General features: G+C 38.0%; 1 protein-coding gene across 1 annotated transcript in view; it reads left to right on the top strand.

Moving 5' to 3' along the window:
* The window catches only part of LOC123614109 (uncharacterized), a gene marked incomplete at its 5' end in the record, with an annotated part of 163,406 nt that extends 142,563 nt beyond the window's left edge, over positions 1 to 20,843 (top strand). Inside the window, 4 exons of the mRNA XM_074349060.1 lie at positions 1,576 to 1,794; positions 4,240 to 4,492; positions 11,848 to 12,011; positions 19,877 to 20,843. Coding sequence (XP_074205161.1) covers positions 1,576 to 1,794; positions 4,240 to 4,492; positions 11,848 to 12,011; positions 19,877 to 20,213 — 973 coding nt within the window. The remainder of the gene's footprint in view (positions 1 to 1,575; positions 1,795 to 4,239; positions 4,493 to 11,847; positions 12,012 to 19,876) is intronic.
* Positions 20,844 to 21,703: the final 860 nt, after the last annotated feature.

Below are 21,703 nucleotides of genomic sequence, written 5' to 3'. Positions count from 1 at the left end.
TACTATTTTGTGATAGTTGCTTAGGGATAGCATTGTTTAAAGCGTTTTGTATCTGTTAACTCAGTCGTCGTATTGACCCTGGAATGTTGGTACTATTCTCATCTTCCTTTTCCATATGAGGAAACTAAGGCGTAGAAAGGAATCGCCCAGATTCCAGAACTTGTAACACTTAGTCACTAAGCCCCAGTAACTCTACTGAATACTCCCTGCGCGTAGCCATGGGAACCGGTGAGGAGCGACTTCTGCCCCTGCGCGCCTTTCAGGTAGCCTCTTCATCTCCTCTCCTGCTTTCAGAAGCTTTGAAAACATCTCTTGCCGTCAATACTGAGCAGAGAGAGGAAATCAGAGCTAAATCAGAATAACCGCACATAATTCTTTCATGGTCGGTTTCAACAGAAAATGTCGGTATTGTACTAAAGAACATGAGCATTCCTAAGGTTGAAATTCTCATTCATATGTTTTCAATGATATGTTAATAACTCGTCTCAATTTTCAAAATGAAATAGTTAACTTTTAACACGTTATGTGCAAATAATTAAACGTAACCTTAATAAAGAGGGATCATTGTGAGTAGGTGAGATAAACAGGGCAATGGTATAGATTTTCAGGATTAAAAAAAATACGTTTGTTGTTTATAATCATTTGTCTCTATATTTCTTTTTAAATTTTTAATTGTAACACACACATAGCATCAAATATATCATCTTAACCATTATAAGTGTGCAGTTCAGTTGTGTTTAGTGTGTCTCCGTGGGTGAGCAACCAGTCTCCACAACTTTTTCATCTTGCAAAACTGAAACTCTGTGCCATTAAACAACTCCTCTTCCCCTCCCCCAGCCCCTAGCAACCACCACTCTACTTTCTGTCTCTATGACTTGACTGCTCTAGTTTATCTCATCTAAGTGGAATCACACAGTATTTGTCTTTTTATGACTTACTTCATTTAGCATAATAGCCTCAGAGTTCATCCATGTTGTGGCCTGTGGCAGAATTTTTTTCCTTTTTAAGGCTGAATAATATTCCACTTGATGGGCAGTTAGGGTGCTTCCACCGTTTGGTTACTGTGAATAATGCTGCTGTGAACGTAGGTGTACAAATATCTGTTTGGGATCCTGCTTTGAATTCTTTTGAATATATACCCAGGGGGAATATCGTTGGATCAGATGGTAACTGTATTTTCAATTTTGGGAGGACCCGCCATATAGTTTTCCATAACAATTGTACCATTTTGCATTTCCATCAACAGCACATAGGAGTTCCAATTTTTCCGTATCCTCATCAACACATTATTTTCTGGCTTTTCTTTCTTTTTTTTTTGGATGGTAGCCATCTTAATGGGTGTGAGGAAATATCTCACTGTGGTTTTGATTTGCGTTTCCATATGCATATATCATTCTGTTCTCCTTTAGTAATCCATTATAGTGAAAAGGAACATAAATCGTTTGAGGCCCAAGTACCTTAAAAGCAATTTCATTCAACTTTACCTTTGCTATGTCTTTATTATTATTCTCAAAAATTTTTTACTTTTGGTTGTGCTTTAAGCCCAGCACTTATCTATTATTTCTCTGTTTGTAGCTGTTCTTCAGTTGCTGATGGAAATGGATCTGGAGAATTCTTCAAACATCTCTATTTTGTGCTGGCGTCAGTGTTTTCAGAACTTCAGCTAGCTCAGTGGCGAAGCCAGGGCTTCTGGTACATTATCTTGCTGATGGCTTCTCTCTGGTTCCTGAGGCTCTACCTGCATTACCTCAGCCAGTGGCTTTTCCTCCAGGCCATTTCAACTCCTGTGACAAAGTGAGTGCCTTCCCCTGAAACTCAAAGGCATGCATTTTCATCTTGAGAGACTAAGCAAAAGTACAAAAAAAGCTCCTCTCCCATCCATTTACCATGAGACTTAAAACGCAGGGATGATTTGAAAAGACGAAAATGTCTTTATCTGAGAGCAGGAATGTCTGTTACAGTTATATTCTCATTCTGTGGGTCTGTATATACAAATACTGTGTAACTGGTACATCAATATTTATTTAAAATTTAGCAGATTCAAATATGTTCTAATACCTGAGCAGAATCCAAAAAGGAATTTAGCAACAATATTTTATTCTATTTTGATTCTATCAGAGTGACTTATGTTGAAGGTATTTTAGAAGTAATGTAAGTATGATTTATCACCTATGCTCAGAGAAGCAAAGATTCCTGCTTCTGCAAAATGATTGAATTCAAACAATTACCAAACTCAAGCCCAGGCAGCTTCCTGGGCCATTATCCCCTGGAAAAAAATGACACTTCAAAGGTTATCTCTCCACAAACATGATTGCATAGACATTACAGATAGACAAACAGATAGGTGTCAATACAAGTGAAATTCATTTTCTCAAATGTAGATGGTGCAGATAAAAATAAAGATGTGCGTATATTTTCAATTAAGAAGATCACAGGCTACTTCAAGACACTGTGAAAAGGAATATGTGTGTATGTATAATACACATACAGTTTTTGATCATCTTTTGGAATTAAGTCACAAATACCTGAATCTATCATGGAATATGCAAATTTGTACTAAATAACTATCTTCAAGGGAGAATTTTATATAGACACTATATTCCTTTCTTCACTTTTTTCTTTCTCTCTTTTTGTGTGTGTGAGTTTCTGAAGCAGAAAGGACAAATATTATATGCTTCAGCTAGTTGCTTTTTGCTGCCCACTCTCTTGTTCAATAGAAAACAAAACTCTATATTTATTGGTTGTTAATGAAATGAGAGTGCAAAAAAATATCTTGACAGCCCAGTTTATTCCATTTCTTAAGCAACAGAGGACCTAATGTGTGAAGGTACTTTGCTGACGGTTGTCTAGGTCCGCAGGCTTGAGTCATACATGAGCTCCATGTCACTTCGTGGTTATGAGACCTGACAATAGCTGCGGCAGCAAGGGGCATTCTCTTCTGCTTTTACTCTGTGTCGGGTCCTCAGCTAAGAAATGCACCATGGATGGACCTAGAGATTGTCATTCTAAGTGAAGTAAGCCAGAAAGAGAAAGAAAAATACCATATGATATCACTCATATGTGGAATCTTTAAAAAAAAAAAAAAAAGAGGACACTAATGAACTCATCTACTAAACAGGAACAGACTCACGGACATAATAAACGATCTTATGGTTACCGGGGGAAGCGGGGTGTGGGAAGGAATAAATTTGGGAGTTTGAGATTTGCAAATGTTAGCTACTATATATAAAAATAGGTTAAAAAGAGAAATTTCTTCTGTATACCACAGGTAACTATATTCAATATCTTATAATAACCTTTAATGAAAAATAATATGAAAACAAATATATGTATGTATATGCATGACTGGGACATGGTGCTGTACACCAGCAGTTGACATTGTAACTGACTGTACATCAATTAAAAAAAAAAGAAATAGACACACATTATTTGATACCCACAGCAGCATATGAACAAAGCATAAAACTTTCCTTCAAAGCAAAGGTCAAGGAATGGATAAAATGAAGAACTCTTTTTAGTAGAGAGCTGATAAGCAAGAACGCACAAGCAGGATTAACTACAAAATAGCTTTCTAAGGCTGAAAAACAGGAAAGGAAAAACGAGAGTCGATGAAGGCTCACCTTTCATGGAAAGATGGTACCAACAGCTGGGTCAAGGCTGTTTGAATTACTAGGCTACCCTGGACTCAGCCCTGAGCTCCTTAGGTGCTGTCAGGTGGTCCCTTTAGGTGTTTTTGTTTGTTAACAGTGCCACTGTTGTATTTAGGGGTGTAGCTAGAGGAATCACTAGCAAAATGAATCAACTATGCCAAAATCCTGAAGAATTATGAGATTTGTTTGTGTTTCTGACTTCTGTTAGAGATGGAGCCTTTACTAAGTCCACTGGTATATTTAGCATTTCAAATAGCCTATCAGTGAGTCTGTGTGAACTGCCAGGCAGTTTTTACTGTAAAGAGTGCTCTGCTCAGTGGATGAAACTGATCTCCTTGCTCTGACTGCACGTGAAATTTACAAGAACAAGGAACCAGGTGGACTTTGCCTTTTCCTGAGAGTGAGCTGCTGAGGTGGTACTAAGAAGAAGATGAAGACTCTAACGTGGAATTTGGGGGATCCTATTCAGTGTCCAGTTTCCTGTGTTAAAAAAAAAGAAAGCATATCGTTCTTTAACGTGTTTTGTATCGGTAGCATTTGAGACAAGCCTCCTCCTTTGCACACATGTGATGGCTTTGTTTTCCCACAGGTTCCACTTTTCCCCTCTCACAGTTGAGCTCTGCTACCCAGCCTCTTCACTTGACATCGGAGAGGAGTCGCTTGTGGTTGTGGTGGGGCCTTTGATGCTGAACGCAGCGATACTTCCCTTGGTTCTGATCAGATGGGGCTGTCAGCTACTGTTTGCCTCGTGCCCTGACGTCCTGTCAAAGCTAATCATTACCATGGGACTATGGACAGTTCTGGACCCACTGGCAGTGTTTATTGTGGATACTGTCCTGGGGGTAAGTCAAGTACAATAATCGGAATATGAGTCCTTGACATAGAATGTAGCCTTAGTGCACAAATCAGTTGACACGGGAAGTTTCAATAATCATGACCAATTCAAAATTCACCTTAAATTGAAGTTACTCGAATTTTCCTCATAGTTAAAAATTATGGATATCTAACAATCATTTTAAGTGTAATTTTAACTATGTTAAACAGACACTTGCAAAATAAGTAGAAAATAATGTTGGAGATCAAATTCAAACTAACTGGTACATTTTCAAAATGATCACAAAGAAGTTTTATTTTGTAACATTTTTGGTAACTTTTTTTTTAACGTTAAGGATTTTCACAGCCAAACTTTATAAAAAGGTAGTCATGCAGTTCAGTTGTTCCTTTAATTGGTTAGGTTATTTCCTTTTGATGTGTACTCTTCCATAACAAATCTACTCAAGGAGAATAAGAGCTTTCTAAACATTTCTAAGTAGTACATAGATTTAAAAATGACTCCATAGGCATTTATTTTGACATTTGTGATGTTTATGAAATGACAAAACAGTGCATTTTCATTCTAAAATATATAGTTTTAGGGCTTCATGACCATGAATGATGAACTAGCATACATGATTATGTATAAAAAATGGTGGTAATGATTCTAATATTGGGAGAGTACTGTGTACTTCTCAAGCACCTTCACACAATTTATCTGACTGCATATTTACAATAACACCATGGGTTTGGTGGGACAAGTATGCTTCCCACTTTAGAGCTGGGAGACACCAGACACACAATTACATAACTTGTCCGGAGCCACAGCACACATGGTAATTAGGACTAAAACCCAGATTTGTGAATTCTGAGGCTGGTGTGTTTTCCATTACACTAAAATCTCTACATCAAGTTTAAATTAGTATATTCTTTTGTGAAATCAAATGTATCTTTCCTGATGACAGTTATTTGACTGCCTCAAAATAGTTAACTTACTAGTAAAAGCTGGGGCTATGATTTGAGGCAGAATTAACGTGGATATTCGTGTGAATTTATTGCCACATCCAAATGTCCTTGTTGCTTTGAGTTTGCAAGGCCTAGAAGTTCCTGGTGAGTGTTGCTGGAACGTACTGGTTCTCAAACTTTAATTTGCATCAGAATCTACTGCCGGTCTTGTTAAAAAAAAAAACACGATGGGCCCTGACCCCAGAGTTTCTGTTTTGGCAGATCTGCGGTGAGAGCCAAGAATCTGCATTTCTAACAGCAGATGACATTGCTGCTGTGGGTCTAGGGAGCACGGTTTGAGAACCACTGGCAGCACAGCTGCGTGGAGCCACCTGGGGAGCGTGCTGGAAGATTAGGAATGCCAGTACAGCTTGAAAGAGCCGGGCTCCGGCAAGGGAAGAGTTAATGGGAAAGCTTTCCTGCCTTTCCTGTTAACCACCCCCTACTACCTGCCCTTTAGTTGCTTTGTCTGAGCTCCATTGAACTTGCCAAAAGCTTTAAATCAGATTAGCAAAGCCAACTTAAAGATATTAGCAAACAGTACAGTAATTCCAGTCAAAAAAACAACTTCAATTTGAAGTCACCGATTTTAAAGCAATTTTAACAGACAGAGGGAAAGGAAATCTGAATTTTAACTGCATTTTTGTACTGTAGACCTGGCTATGTAATATATACCCCAAGCGAGAAAACAGATGGGTAGTATAAATATATCAATATAAAATTATCCCCATTTCTTTCTTCCTTCCTTCCTTCCTTCCTCTTTCTCTCTCTCTCTCTCCCTTTCTTTCTTTCTTTCTTTCTTTCTTTCTTTCTTTCTTTCTTTCTTTCTTTCTTTCTTTCTTTCAGTAGGCAAGTATGTTTACTTATTTACTTAGTTTAGTGGAGGTACTGGGGACTGAACCCAGGACCTCGTGCATGCTAAGCATGCACTGTACCACTGAGCTATACCCTCCCCTCTATTTCTCCTTTAAGAAGAAAATAAAGGTTTACAACTGGTTTATATGTGTGTAGACTATATTCATTGAGCCTAGTCGATCGTAGGGATGGGATGTTTTGATGAACTCTGCTTGTTAACTGTATTTGAAATGGATTCCACCATTAATAATGTGCTTTTGGAACGGGAGACCAAACTGCTATCCCAGCTGCACCGGTGGAGATGTGGTCCTGGGTTCAGCTGGGGTCCGCAAAGCCCGCTGCTCTCTCATTTCTCTTAGGCCACGCTATGCTGCGGCAGCGTGTCTCCAGCTCTGATGTGCTTGTGAGTCACCTGGGGATCTCACTAAAAGGCAAACTGATTCAGCAGGTAGGGCCTGAGATGCTGCACTTCAGCAGACTCCTAGATGGTGCCAAGGATGCTGGTTCTGTGGACCAGACCACCCTGTGACAAGATGCTGGGCACTTTCTGAGAAGGCCTATCCCTTCCCTTTGCTGTTTGCTAGGCTGGCTTTCGCTTGCTCAGGGTTCCCGAGCTGCCCTCTACCAGACAGACTGGGGTCCTTGCTGTGCTGAGTCCACTGATGGCTTCTGAGGCTTTGTGTGAGAATTCTGACTTCTCACTTCCGAGTGGTATGACCTCCTTGCAGATTATTTAACATTATTGAACTAAAAGCAGTGATTCTCAAAGCTACACAACCGTGTGGATCGTTTAACGTTAATACGATGAACTAAAAGCAGTGTACTTCGAGCCTACCAGTGGATCTAGTTTCTAGCCTTCGGCTAAGGATTGGAGGTTGAGCCCTGTGCCAAGGGAAGTGTGCCAGTGCTGGGAAGGCTTGTCCTCACGTGCTAGCCTTCGCTCTCCCTCGGAAAACTCAGTAGCAGGGTACACCTTGACAACACGGCAGAAGCGGGCGCCTTGTCCGTCAGACGCGGTTGCGTTTTCCACCCCATCCTGTTCTTTCACCCTCTGATGAGCCCCATTCTGGCTCTGAGTGGACTGAGCTGGATCCAACTGGATTTTTTCCCCACATTGCTGCTTCTCTCAGACTCCAGGTTCGCAAGGAAGGGACGGTGCCGTCAAGGTTTGTTGAGCAGGAGATGTGGAGAAGGATGCTGCCTGCATTCCAGCAGGACCACGTCCCGCGTGTCACAGGTCCCCCCAGAGGCCCGTAGGCGGGATGCGCGTCTGGTCCTATTGCAACGCCACACAGGAAGCTGTTGGGGAAGGACGTCCTTTATGCTCTTACGAGATCTTCTCCTAAGGAAAGTCTGCTGCTTTCCTTCTCCCAGTCAGGTTCCTGAGACAGATTAATAGTGGAATGGTGCACTGCGTCAAAGGCAGCTGACAAAATGAGCTGCCTGAATTTACCCTGGGGCCTCTGAGGTAACCGATGGGAAAGCAGCCTCCAGGTGGGCCACCTGAGAACCCTTGCAGAGGTCTGTAAGCGGATGGAAGCCGACCTGGACCCCGGCAGAGGAGCAGAACACCCATATCTTTCTTCACTTGGAAGGAAAAGCTGAAGGCTCCTTCCCCATCTGCACGATGACGGTTCTCCTGTTAGACTCCATGTTTCACCGCAGATGACACCTACCTTTGCTGTTTTTTAAAAAATGCTAAAGCTGCTTGTGGCCCACTGATCAGCCGGAGTCCATAGTTGGATATTCTCACCAACTGAAATAAAAACATGGATTTTAACACGCTCTCCAGTGATTTAACAGCACGCTGAAGTGTGAGAGCTGCTCCAGAGCAGTGGTTCTCAAAATTAGGTCCCTAGATGAATAGCGTTAGTTTCACCTAGGAGCTTAAAACAAAAAATGCAAAAATCTCAAGCCCTGCGCTTCACTCACCACTGAAGCAAAAACTCTGGGAAGGGGGCCAGCCTCTGGGAAGGGACTTTGGGTTCTAATGAGACCTCCAGATGATTTTCCTGTGCATTACAGTTGGAGAACTACGGCTCCATGCGGCATCATCGTTATCCTGGATTCAGTGTCACTCGTGAGGTTGCGGCTGCCCGAGTTCCTGCCTCCAGTCCTTTCAACACTTCCTTCTAGTGAATAAAGCTGAGAATCATCTGATTTTTAAAATTCCTCTGTTTCTGTTTTTTTTTTTAATTGAAGTATAGTTGATTTACAGTGTTGTGTTAGTTTCAAGTGTACAGCAAAGTGATTCAGTTGTACATACATAAATACCTACTTTTTTGGATTCTTTTCTATTATAGTTACTACAAGGTATTGAATATACTTCTCTGCACCATACAATAGGACCTTGTTTATCTATTCTATATGTACTAGTGTGTATCTGTTAATCCCAAACGCCTAATATATCCCTCCCCCATCTTTCCTCTTTGGTAACCGTAAGTTTGTTTTCTATGTCTGTGAGTCTATTTCTGTTTTGTAAATAAGTTAATTTGTATCATTTTTAAGATTCCACATAAAAGTGATATCATATATTTGTTCTTTTTCTGTCTGACTTACTTTGCTTAGTATAATCATCTATCTCTAGGTTCACCCATGTTCCTGCAAATGGCATTATTTCATTCTTTTTCATGGCTGAATAATATTCCATCACACACACACACACACACACACACACACACACACACACACTCCACATCTTTATCCAGTCATCTGTCGATGGATATTTAGGTTGCTTCCACTGACATGATTTTTTGATCTCTGTCAGTGAGCCAAGAGAGATGATACCTAATTTTACTGATAGTTTTTATTATGGATTCATTTTTCTCATGTAAATCTAGAAGGAGATGTGGCAGAATGATTTGAGACTGAAGCATTGATTGATTGTGATGTTGCTAAGAACAGTTTGCCAGTCTCAGTTTGCTGGCTCAAAGGTTGGCAGTGCAGTCCCCTGACCCCCATTAACGATACTCTGCTCAATAATTCCACTGAGTTTATAAATTCATTCTCTAACTGAGCCCTGATCTAGATAAAAAGTAGAGGAAAGATTTGCTATTGAATCTTTTAATTGATCAGCATGTATTTGCTCTCTGCACAGGATTTTAAAAGATACAGAATAAATAGGGCACTGTTCTTGGCCTCAGTAGAGGCAGATAAGAATAAACCATAAGAACAAAGATCACAAGTAGAATGCAAGTATTTTCACTCAGCAAAGAAGTCTTGAGAATCCATCTGAAGTGACTGTGGAGTATTAGAGCAGAGACTCGGGGTCGGGGGGACTGATTCTGTCCCAGCTCTGCCGTTTGTCAGCTATATGACGTTGGACAAGTCAACCTCTCCAGTCTTCAGTTTCGTCATCCGCATTACAAAACAGTAAGAATATTCAGAAACAGTAACACCCACCTTAGTCATTTCACAGTACTGTTGAGAGAATCAAATGAGAGACCAACTGGGGATAAACGGAACAACCTAAGGCACCCTACGTATTAAGTGAACAAGCATGAGGATTGTAGTATGTGAGGATACTAATGCTCTGCGGGGGATACAAGAGGTAGCAACCATTGCCCCAGGGGTCCGAGCAGGAACTTAGATGCTCTAGTTGAGGAATCAAAATCTACGCACACACAGACGTAGTAGGGCCGCGTGGGGTCAGGGCCGCGTGGGGTCAGTGCCACCTGGGAGGCAATGGCTCATTCCCTTACACCCTTCAGGTCTTTGCTCAGATGGTGCCTTTTCCGTGATGCCTTTTCTGATTGAAATATTTAATAACACACCCCACTGCTCCTATAATTTTTCCGCTTTTTATTTATTTTTTTTAATTTCATTCTTTGGGGAGGGGTATAGCTCAGTAGTAGAGTGTCTGCCATGCATGAGGTCCTGGGTTCAATCCCCAGTACCTCCACTGGAAAGTAAACAAATAAACCTAATTACTTAATAATAATAATAATAATAATAATAATAATAATAATAATAATAATAATAATAAATTTTAAATTTTTGTTCTCTAATTAATATACCATGTATGTTACTTAATCTTACATGCTTACTATCACTTGTTTTCTACCATCCACCCCTACTTAAATGAAAGTTCCAGGAAGGTAGGGCTTTTGTGTGATTTTATTCACTCTTTTATCTTCAAGCTTAATGATGCATAATAGGCATTCAATACCATATGTGTCGGGCAGATGAACAATTAGCATCTATTAATTAGATTATGTTATTGGCATCAAACATACGTCATTTTTTGTGTGTGTTTCATCAGTGAATCCCGTGTCTCTATTTTTTTACTTTTAAAGATCTGAAGTAGGGGAAACACATGACCACCGCTATAGATCTGCTGCTTAAAATCCTAGCAACAGACTCACATTTTGCAAGGTAGACCGATTAACCAGTACAGAACATAAAAATAAAAGTTTTGGTGTGGTGGAGGAAGCAGTAGTTGAGTGTCAAAACGTCTAAATTATATCACTGCCCAATGACTAATGGACTTTTTGGTGTAGAGTAAATACAACTTAACATCTCTAGGCTTCTGTTTTTATCTATACATGTGTACCACGGGTTAGTTTTAAAGTGCCCTATTAAGCTTTATTTATATAATTGTCAGTTTAAAGAGTAGAGAAATTCTTTTTTCTCTCTTACATTGGGTAAAAAATACCTTATTTACATTTTTATTACATAAGACTTCCACTTCCACTAGATCATGAGAGTCGTAATTAAAGAACATTCATGTTTTATAAAACTCAAAAGGTCAAAGATGCCACATGATAATGCCTTAGGTATGTAGCATTTTATATTTGCTTTTAAAGATCTCATTGCCTGTATTTATTTCTAACCCAATATAGAATATGTTTTCCCTTGTCTGAAATAAAGACATTATTAAACTGACCTAATGTAAACTTTGGTTTTCAAGCTCACATTAAATAGCCTGATAACTTTTTTTTTATAAGTTTCTAAAATAAGCCATCTATTTTATGCGTGGCACAAATTAAACTCCTTTCACATCTGCTTCAGAAAGAAAAGAATCTTTCCACCATCATATTTAATTTCTGCATAGCTTGTGCTTATTAAATTCAGAAGTTAATAGTACATAAATAAAACATGGCTTTTACTTTATGAATTGCATGTGGAGCACACATTTAAATGCTTATAGGGAAAATGAGAAAAATCCTGGTAAACCAACCACACAAACCTAGTCTTTCTCTTTTCCTTCATGCAGCTGAAGATCTGGTGATCTTCAGCACCTTGAAAATTTAATTTAATTTGAAAACAGGGGGGATGGTATAGCTCAGTGGTAGAGTGCATACCTAGCATGCACGAGGTCCTGGGTTCAACCCCCAGTACCTCCATTAAAACAAAATAAATAAGCCTAATTACCTCCAAAAGAACCCCCCAAAAAGAAAACAAAAAAACCCAAAAAACAAATTATACTATCATATGGTCTTTGCGTATTTAAATTAACCTAACTTGATGATCTAACTAACTTTCCACCCTAATTTTTTTCTTACTTTGTATTTCCTTTTGTCAGCGGCTTGCCCACAGCGGGGAGACTCCTGTAGCTGACGCAGCAAAGCTCTACTGGATGTTTGAAAGAACCATGCAATCAGGGATTCTTGGTGTGATGCTCACGGTGCTACTTTACATCCTCCTGTTTGTCATTTCATCTCTGATTTTGTATTTGTACTGTCTCAGGTAAGGTGTTTCAGTCTTTTTTTTTTATTATTATTTATTGAAGTACAGTCAATTACAATGTGTCATTTTCTGGTGTACAGCACAATGTCACACATACACCTGTTTAATATTTTACTTATTTATTATTGTATTATTTATTTATTTTGACAGGGAGGAGGTAACTAAGTTTATTTATTTTTGGAGGATGTACTGGGGATTGAACCCATGACCTTGTGCATGCTAAGCATGCACTCTACCACTTGAGCTATACCCTCCCCACCCCCGGTCCTTTTGTTCTTCAGAGCGTTCAGCCTCCAGTCTCCTTGCTGTATGATTAGGCTTTAAGAACATGGGTAAAGAAGAGAAGATAGAATCACGTCTCCGCGTCTAAGGTAGAAATCTCTGTTGTGTCTAACAGCTGTCATGAAGACCAGCCGAGGAATTATTTGACTTTTAGGGAAATATTTTCTCCATAATAGGGAGACCTAATTTTGCTGTAAATTGTTATACTTGTTTCTTCACACCAAGAACCAACAAGAGACAAAGAGTAATCCTTGGACACACAATGCCATTTTGGGAAATTTCTAGGAAAGCTTGTCTAAAATCCTCTTTTCCTCGTTCTCCCCACCCACTTTCTTCCCACTCTCCCGCCACGTGAAGTGGGGAGTTGACTGGGACACTGGTTCCTTGCCTCTGTTCCATGAAGTTCTTCAGCTGGCTGTAATTACTTTGAACTTTGTGGCTGTAAAAAAAGCATGCATCTTTTTAATGATTTTTTTCCTTATTATAGGAAGAATATATGTTATTTAGTTTAAAAAATTGAAAAAGAATCAAAACGTAAATTAAAAAACACCAATCGTCTCACCATCGCAACAAAGCATTGTTAATCTTTTGATACATTTTTTCCATCGTTTCCTGTGTATAATTTTACAAAGTTGCTTGTGATGTGATAGATTGAGATGCTCTTTTCTAGAGATTCTTTTTTAAAATTTACCCTTTTACCCAATTTTTAATAGATGGCCATCTATAGGCATTGGCACATGGGAGAAACTCTGAGGACCACTGATACCTCTCAGAACATTTACTGCATATTTGGCTTTGCAGAGTTCCTCATAACCTTCCAAGTAAAGCCTCTGTTGACTTTACATGGATCCTTTGATACTAAATTCTTTATCTGAATAGTCCAAAAGATCTATGGTCTGCATACATATTTCTTTATAATATAAAAAGAATGAGAAACCACAATTTAAATGTCAGATTTGTTTAAGCGTTCCTATTCCTGGAAGCTGTACACAAATCTAAAGGATTGGTACTCGAGTTAATTAGTTTTTGGGGTGCTGGTGTATTCTTAACCATTGTCTTAATAGTGCCAAATAGCCTTATAACTTTTAGCTGCTGTCATTTATTACTTAGGAAAATTAATTTAGATTCAAATAATTTAAAGACAGATTTTGATGAGAATATTATGAGCATATTCATTGTCTAGCGAATATGTATAAGATAGTCAAAGATTTTCCACTTCTGAATCAATCTTCTTTACAATTTTCCTTACTAAAGGCAAAATATTATTTACTACGTAGAAAAAAAATTCTGAAAATTTTATAGTTAATGTATAGCTAAACAAGTTTTACCCTCCCCTAAATTGTCACCTAATTATGGGTATTCTGTGTTCTGAGAGGCAAAAATGGACTATGCATCTTATGACATGCTGGTACAGGAACAGACCTATTTTAAAAATTTGGATGGTACATTGTGTCAGCTCCAGTAAACTGAATAATCATAACCCAAATGGCTCATTGCTTTGGGTCCAGATCAGTTCACTATGGACCACTTGCCAAAAGCCCATCGGTAACCTCTCTCTGTTTCTCATACTCAAGCTCTTTGGTGTGGGCACTTGAGTTCATGCTATATGCTCACTCCCCTCCCTTCTTTTATTCTGCAAATAGAAGAAGAAATTTCTACCCCAACCATCTATTTCTACCCCAGCTATCTCCATCTGTCCCCACAAGAAGCTTAATCAGAGAGAAACAGAACATTCTTTGACCTGATGTTCTCTCTCTCTCTTTTTAAGGTTTTTCCAACATTATATTATGAAAAATGTCGGATATATAGAAAAGTTGAAGGAGTTTTACAGCAAAAATTTAGCATCTAGATTTCAAAATTAACATGCCATGATGTTCTCTTATGAAAAGAAAATAAAAGCTGGTCAGTTAAGTCTAAACTGTTGATCAGTCATTTGGTGAACTGTGTTTCAGTAAAATAGCCAGTTTCTGTAATGCTGGGTTAAAAGAAACTGGAATAATCTACTGGCACTTCTGCTTGTTGTTGTTTTTTTTTTTTTTAATCTAAGCTTGTGGGAAAGTGGGTATGTGAGTGTTGACCAGTGACAAATAGGTGTTAAGACAGTGCAGGTGCCTGAGAGAAGTGACAACGTGTAGATCGTCTTGCTGGCACAGCCCACATCCATGGTTCGGGCTTGTTTTAGGCCACTGGGCCGTGAAGGTTCCTTTTTCACTTCCATGTAAGTACTCGCACGAAATGACACAGTCCCTGTGCATGAGCCGGTGTTATTCTCCACTTCTCTGTGTCAGCCCGATGTATAAACTATACAGATCTTCTGAAGCGTTTTCACTACACTTATCGCTAAAACAGTTGAACAAAGAGTCAAACAAAACGAGCAACTGTTTTGGTTTGCTGCCACAAGCCAGGGAGAATTACAGGTGCATAAAATGGTAGGTTAAACTCTCTGAACCATGTGTTTTAAATGTTACATAAGTAGTCAAGTGAGAATGAAAAAGAAATATGGAGGCAAAACAACCGGAAACTCTGGACCAAGGACTGAAGGCAAGACGGTTAACTCTAGAGTTGACCAATCTCATCTCTGGACCCAGAAAATAGCCTGCAACACAGTAGACACACAACAAATGTTTGTTCAATTAAAAACATGAACGCATTATCTCAGTGCTGAAGAGACACATCCTCTTTCAAATAAAATGTGCCTTACAAGCTGGGTGTTCAAAGGACACTAGTTCCCAAGTGTTTTTCATTTGGAACTCTCAGCTGGAATATAGTGAAGGAGTGTGAAAGGTTAACACATGGCTCTCGTGTGTGTGAATTTGATTTATCCAAGTGATCAGGATAGGACTTTAGTTTGAATTCATTGGCAACAACCAACTTAAAAAAATACAGTGCCATGTGGAAGGAAAAAAAAATTTAAGGATCACAATAACGCACACAGCGGAGGAAAGGCAAAATATTTCGGCACGGTGTGTAAGAAATCCAGAGGACCTAGGGAAGTACTAACCATGCCACAGGTACAGAATGACCTCTAGCTGTCTTCTCGCCAGTTCTCTGCTCTAACTTGGTGCTTCCAAATCTCAGTTCCACTCTCGCAATCCCTGTAGTCCACCTTTCTCTCCAGGTTGTCTTTTTTTCTTTAATGATCTGGTAAGTAGGTTACTATGTGGCAACCTTAGGTGCTCAAAACTGCGGATGGGTTCCTGGTGTTCTTGGACACACTTGTGAGGGATCCATCATCCTGCAAAGCTATTTGGAGTTTAATTCCTATTGAAAAGAATGGTGACTAGCCAAGGGTTTCTAGAAAGCCAATGGAGGCTTTCTCCATACATATAAACATTTCAGTGTCACACACCTCATCTGAAGTGTTCACCAATGCTGCTAAAGAATATATGGATTTGAACACTTAAAGAAAAAAAGAATGAATTTTGGCAAGCGTATTGTGGTCACCCTCTAAGAAGCTCGACTTTTTACATGCTGTCTGTTCAGAGCTGTTCTTAGAACAGTATTTACACCAGTAGATAAGCAGTTTTCAAACTTACATCATAAGCACATTGACTACAGTATGTATAAAGCCAGACTGCTAAACTCATTTGTAACTTTTGGAGTTAGAAATGAACAATCATATTTGATTCTTCTTCATTTTAATGTATTTTTGAATTTAGAGCTATTTAAAGTTATATATTCCATCCTTTTCATGACTCTTAAAATACTGTATTAGCTAAATGTTCACACTTGTCCTTTTTAGCTTTAAAAGAAATGTCATATGCTAGGTTTCTGTAAATGACCCACATTCAGATGTGAACCAAACATAATAGCTTCTGCCATTCACCAGGCAATGAATTGCTTCAAATGTAGGACACAGGGCAGAGGACTTTGTAGATTACTTTGTTTCATTGTCCATCACCAGAACCTGTGGCATAATATGTGACCTACTTCTATAAACAATAAGGCCTAAGGCTTTACGAACAGGTGAAACATAGCTACTCTTTTAATTACATTTTGAAGAAATAATTTTAAAATGTAAAATTTTCAGACATATTGAATAGCTGTATTGTTAAATCAATCTAAAATGTTTCTATCATCACCATATAATGATGATATAATGATATCAAGAGTATCATAAAATTTTAGCTTTTTATTAAAAACAACTCAAACCTATAAAAATTCACAGTAGTACAATGAGCTTGTATAGTCTTCTTTTAGATTCACTAAGTAATAGAATTTTTTCATGTTTGCTTTTCTCTTTCTCTTCTCTCATCCGATATGATCCAGTATTTTCAGTTTGATACAATTCAGTCTGATATTTATACACACATACCCAAAATGGCAAAAAAAAAAAAAAAAAAGAAAATACGCGTATGTATGTGCTGTTTCTAATCTATTTGAAAGTAACAAATTTTCTTAACTAAATTGATCATGGAAAGTTTAAACTTAACATTTTACTGAATGACTCTGATACTGCATACAGAGAAAACAGTCTGCTGCTCTGACTCATCAGTGTCTACCAATGCCCAATTTATTTATGAAATTGAAACTTTCTACATTGTTTATCTTTATAGAAATTATTCTAACATTCAGTTGGAATCTTTCCCTTTTAAAGAGAACCAAAAAAGTGAATGTTTAATAGCTGGTCATCAACTTTGATCAGTATGGACTGCATAAATATCCCAAAGGATAAAGTCATTCACTTTTGGATAAATGTTATATTGCTTGACTGATTATATTACCAGATGAATTACGGAATTATCAACATTCAGTTTGTTTTTGAAATTTTGCAGATACAACCATAGACTGTTTTCTCCTTGTTTGTGTAAACTAGTCTATAGAGCTGAAAAATAGGCTAAAAGCTAATAAAGTTTGGTAAGTTGACTCATTAACAACACATTGTGAAGCTTTTCACTGGGAAATGCCACTCAAAATGGTAGGGAAAAATTAAAAATAAAACTAAAATGTAATTGATCTTACACAGCGTTCCATATCCCAATATGTCATTTTGTTCTCTGTTAAAACATTTGTTTACCAGCCTGTAGATTCTGGCTTGGATGTTTATATAATTATTCTTTTACACAGAATGAAGGATATATAAAGAGGAGACAGACATTTCTTGGGCAAAAGGAACAGAAGCTAGCAGAAACAGGACTGTGATTCCTAATTAATTCAAAGTTAATTGCATTGTTGATAATCCTGCACTTAAAATCTTCATATAGAAAATGTTTATGGCAGCAAATTGACAGTAATTTAACTACATTAAATCTTACCACCATTAAAAGAAAAAGATGAATGTTACATTAAACAAGCTGAAGAGAATGGTAAAGACTAGTTCTTGTTTAACAAGACAACTAGCAAATCATTCAAATGGCCGACCTAGACTCTCACAACACAGTGAGAGCAGTGGTTGTATTTCAAGATGGCACCAAGCCATATGGCCCGTCTTGGGCCATCCGGGACTCTGGGTGGCAGTTTTGCTTTTACAGTCATTCCTCAGTATCTGTGGAGGATTGGTTTCAGGACCCCTGTGGATACCCAACCCTAAGGATGCTCAAGTCCCATCGGTGGACTTGTATATTCTGGGGTTCCACATCCTAGGATTCAATGAACTGTAGAGTGTGGATTGTGTATTAAGTTTGTGGTACATGGTCTGATCGTGTGGATGCAGAATCCAAGAATCTGAAGGGCGGCTGTATATTTATTGAAAAAAATCCGTGTGTAAGTGAATCTTAACAGTTCAAATCTATGTTGTTCAAGGGTCAGCTGTACTAAGAATCATCTGTAGATCACTTATAATGCCTAATACAATGTGAATGCTATGTAAATAGTTACCTACACACAGAAAATTCAAGCTTCACTTTTGGAATTTTCTGAAACTTTTTTTTCCCAAATGTTTTCAATCCCTGGTTTGTTGAACATGTAGACGTGTAACCCATGGATGAGGAAGCTGATTGTATTTCCACTCTGCAATGAATGCAAAATAGTTGAGGAAGAAAAAGAAACATAGATCTTATTTGGCTAGAAGGATCAAAAAAATCTATTTTACTCTTTTGGAAAAAATCAAGATAGAGAATCTTAAATGAAGATATGTCATGGGTCAGTTATTTTCACTGACGAGTCTGATGATGGAATAAAGTAAACTTTGGAGTTAGCTCTGAGTTTAAATTCTCTGTCTGTTACTTATAAACAGTTAAGATGAACACTTTTTATTATAATATGTTAATATGTAAATGATAGGATTAAGGTAAGGCTAGATAGCATAATGAATGTGGAACCGACTGCCATTGTAACAGGAAAGCAGGGGGAGGATACAGCTCAGTGGTAGAGTGTATGCTTAGCTTGCATGAGGTCCTGGGTTAAACCCCCAGTACCTCCATTAAGAAAAATAAATAAATAAACCTCATTGCCCACCCCACCCCAAAGTCTTGTTCAAAAAAATATAACTTGAAAAAAAAAACAGGAAAGCAATAAATTTGAATTTTATTATCCAGCCTATTTAAAGCAAACGATAATTAATTATCCTGATCATTGAAATAAAATACTTACAATTCTCCGTTTTGTGCAGAGAAGCATTTCCATGTAATCCTTAACTATCCTGGTAGTCCAATTTTATATTTTGGACATTTTGTAAAAACTTAACCTCTCAAAGGGTTAGTTTTTTGACATTGAGGCATTGGGATTCTCCATCGGGACTACAGACAGACTATTGGTGGCACCATTCTGTCCTTCTTAAACTAGTTTCAGGTACCTGTTGAGCCAAGTGTACACGAAGTCACACGATAGTTATGATGTTTCCCCAGAGTTTTAATTTTACCCAAACTTTTACAAAAAGCAAACATCGAAACAAATACACTGATACATTAGGAACAGAATCCATATCTTCTTGTCTCTGAACTTCGAGGTAATTAATGGAAAAAAGCTTTATAAGCATTGGCCTAATTAATGTTTATAATTCTCATCTAAATATTACTAATGAAGTATTAATGTTTTTCAAAAGGTACTTTGTTGTCACTTTTCTAGTATCACAAGAAGAGCAGTGCTTTTCTAAATTAATATTTGGAGCTGTTTTGAAAAGTGGGAAAAGATTAAATGAGTAGTTCATCAGGTTAGGTGCTTCGCAAATTGGTCCATTTATTACTCACACTGCAAAACAGCCAATCAAGCAAACCTCTGTGCTGGCTGAGCTGGTCCAATGGGGTGTCCACGACAGGGCGCTAAAACCAACACACTGAGGACAAATAAACGCAAATTTAAATTCCTTTGACAAATCCCTCACATTTGAACAAATTTGGATATTCAGATACAACTTAATGGCTAAATAATTCTCATTTTTCAACAGTCAGTAGCTTAGAATCAGACACAGTAGACTTATTGGAGATAAATACAAAAATCCCAGACTGTTGTTGTTGGATTATGATATTTATCAGAGAAAATTATTAAATCATTTATGGAAACTTAGTAAAGTAATTTCTGAAAAGGAAAGGGGAATAGTGAATTAAATAAATAGAAATTTATAAAAGGAACAAATTATCTACATTTTTGGAAAAAAGTAAACATTATTTAGGGGAAAACCGGATAACAGATGATTTTGTTTTTAGATTGCACAGTGATTCTTGGATATTAGATGCATTTCAGCGCATCCACAGTGAAGAAACCAAGTTTTTTATACCATATGATTTGGAGATTTCCAATCAGGAGCTAAGTTACATAGTGAAAAGAGCTGAGCAATGGAGGGGAATCAATGGGGAGAGAAGGAAGGTGAGTTGGTCTGAAGTAGATTTGTGTTTTGACTGCACAAAAGAAACCCATCTGTTAGCATATAAGCAAGTGGTTAAATTTTGTCACATTGTCTTGAAGCCATTTACTCTTGTATTTGATTGCCACCACTATGCACATCTTGCAACTCAATTGTATATTGATTTTTTTTTAAATTAGTGGAAATGAGGAGATGTGACCAGATGGTTCTTATAGTTTAGCACTCCTATATGCTTACAAAAATATGTATTGATACCTGCTGTATATATATTGGGTAAAATTAGCAAGGGTTGTGAAGAATATAAAAGAGTATGTTTCCACGCATGACAAGATTATTGGCTTTAACGTGACTTTGAGTGAACAGGAGGAAGGGAATATTACCTCTGATTTTCTCCTTTGATGCCTTTGTTAGTCCCCTTAACTAACTTCCCACTTTCTGTAGAAATCTCCTTTGCACACTTCCTCATTGGCTCCACTGGCCTCTTTTGTGTTAGCATCTTCCAGGGTTCGCTACTTAGTTTATTCCTTTCTGAGTCGCAAACTAATATAATCCAGCACCCCGGCATTTACACTTCCATAATCTCTGTTTTCACGTATGCTGAATCACAAAGATCCAAAACTCAGAGTTTCTCTAGACTTTTCTTTTTCTCCCTTAGTATCTATGTTCCTCTATTCCATTTGCTGCTACATGTGTCTAGGACCTCAACACTCACCTTCTGAAGAGCAGCATGACTTGCCAATGGCTTTCTCCACCTTCAGTCTCATGCTGCAGTTGCCATATCATCACACTGTCGAGGAATTCATTCTCTCTTGTCATAAAGCCTTTCCACTGCCTGAAGCACACAAGCCAAAATTCATACTATTGGGTATTTGCCATCTGATCGGATTCTGCTCTGTCTCTGCAGCAACATCTCCCGTGGCCTCATCTCTCTTACCCTTTCTCAGCATTCCTCATACCAAATGCTTCCTACCCAAATATGACTAAGCCATATAAAAATATGGGTAATTTTCTAAATAGGTCATATTGTTTCACATTCCCATACATTTATCTGTTTGGAAGGGCATCCTCCCAACTCTTCATGTACCACCTGCAAACTAATTATTCTTCCAGGCTCAACTTGAGTGTTTTCTCTGTGGAGCCTGCCAGAGAAGACTACCTTCTTTTTGTCAAAACTGCCTGTTTTACCGGATCCTCCCAGCATCTAACACACAGTCTAAAAATTACCTGTCCGTGTGTGCGTCTTCCTTTCTTAGACAAAATCCTTTTGTAGAATAAACCAGTAGCTTCTCCATCTTTGTGTCGTCAATCCCTAACAGAGGCTTCACAATATAGCGCTTTTTATTGTCTATTTGTTCAATGCATAAAAGAATGTGTGCATGAGTCGTTGAATTATTGAACATATTTAGTTTGCTCATATAATAAACATAAAATCTACCTCTTCCTGTTCTCTACTTGGTAGAAAGCTAAACATCAGCTTTTAAAAAAATCCACATGGGTTTACTAATAAAACACTCAATATGTCTTGAATTCTGTTAATTTGATCATTAGTTTAAAATTACCGTAGACATTTTCTTCAAGGCCACTGGCCCTGACTTGAAGTAAAACAATTTTTACTTTATTGTATATTCATTCTGGTTTCTTCTTCAAAAATCCTTGACTAACAGCATGA

This window comes from Camelus bactrianus, chromosome 20 (genome assembly GCF_048773025.1).
Source record: "Camelus bactrianus isolate YW-2024 breed Bactrian camel chromosome 20, ASM4877302v1, whole genome shotgun sequence".
Taxonomy (NCBI): Eukaryota; Metazoa; Chordata; class Mammalia; order Artiodactyla; family Camelidae; genus Camelus; species Camelus bactrianus.
This window is presented reverse-complemented; position numbering and strand designations above follow the sequence as displayed.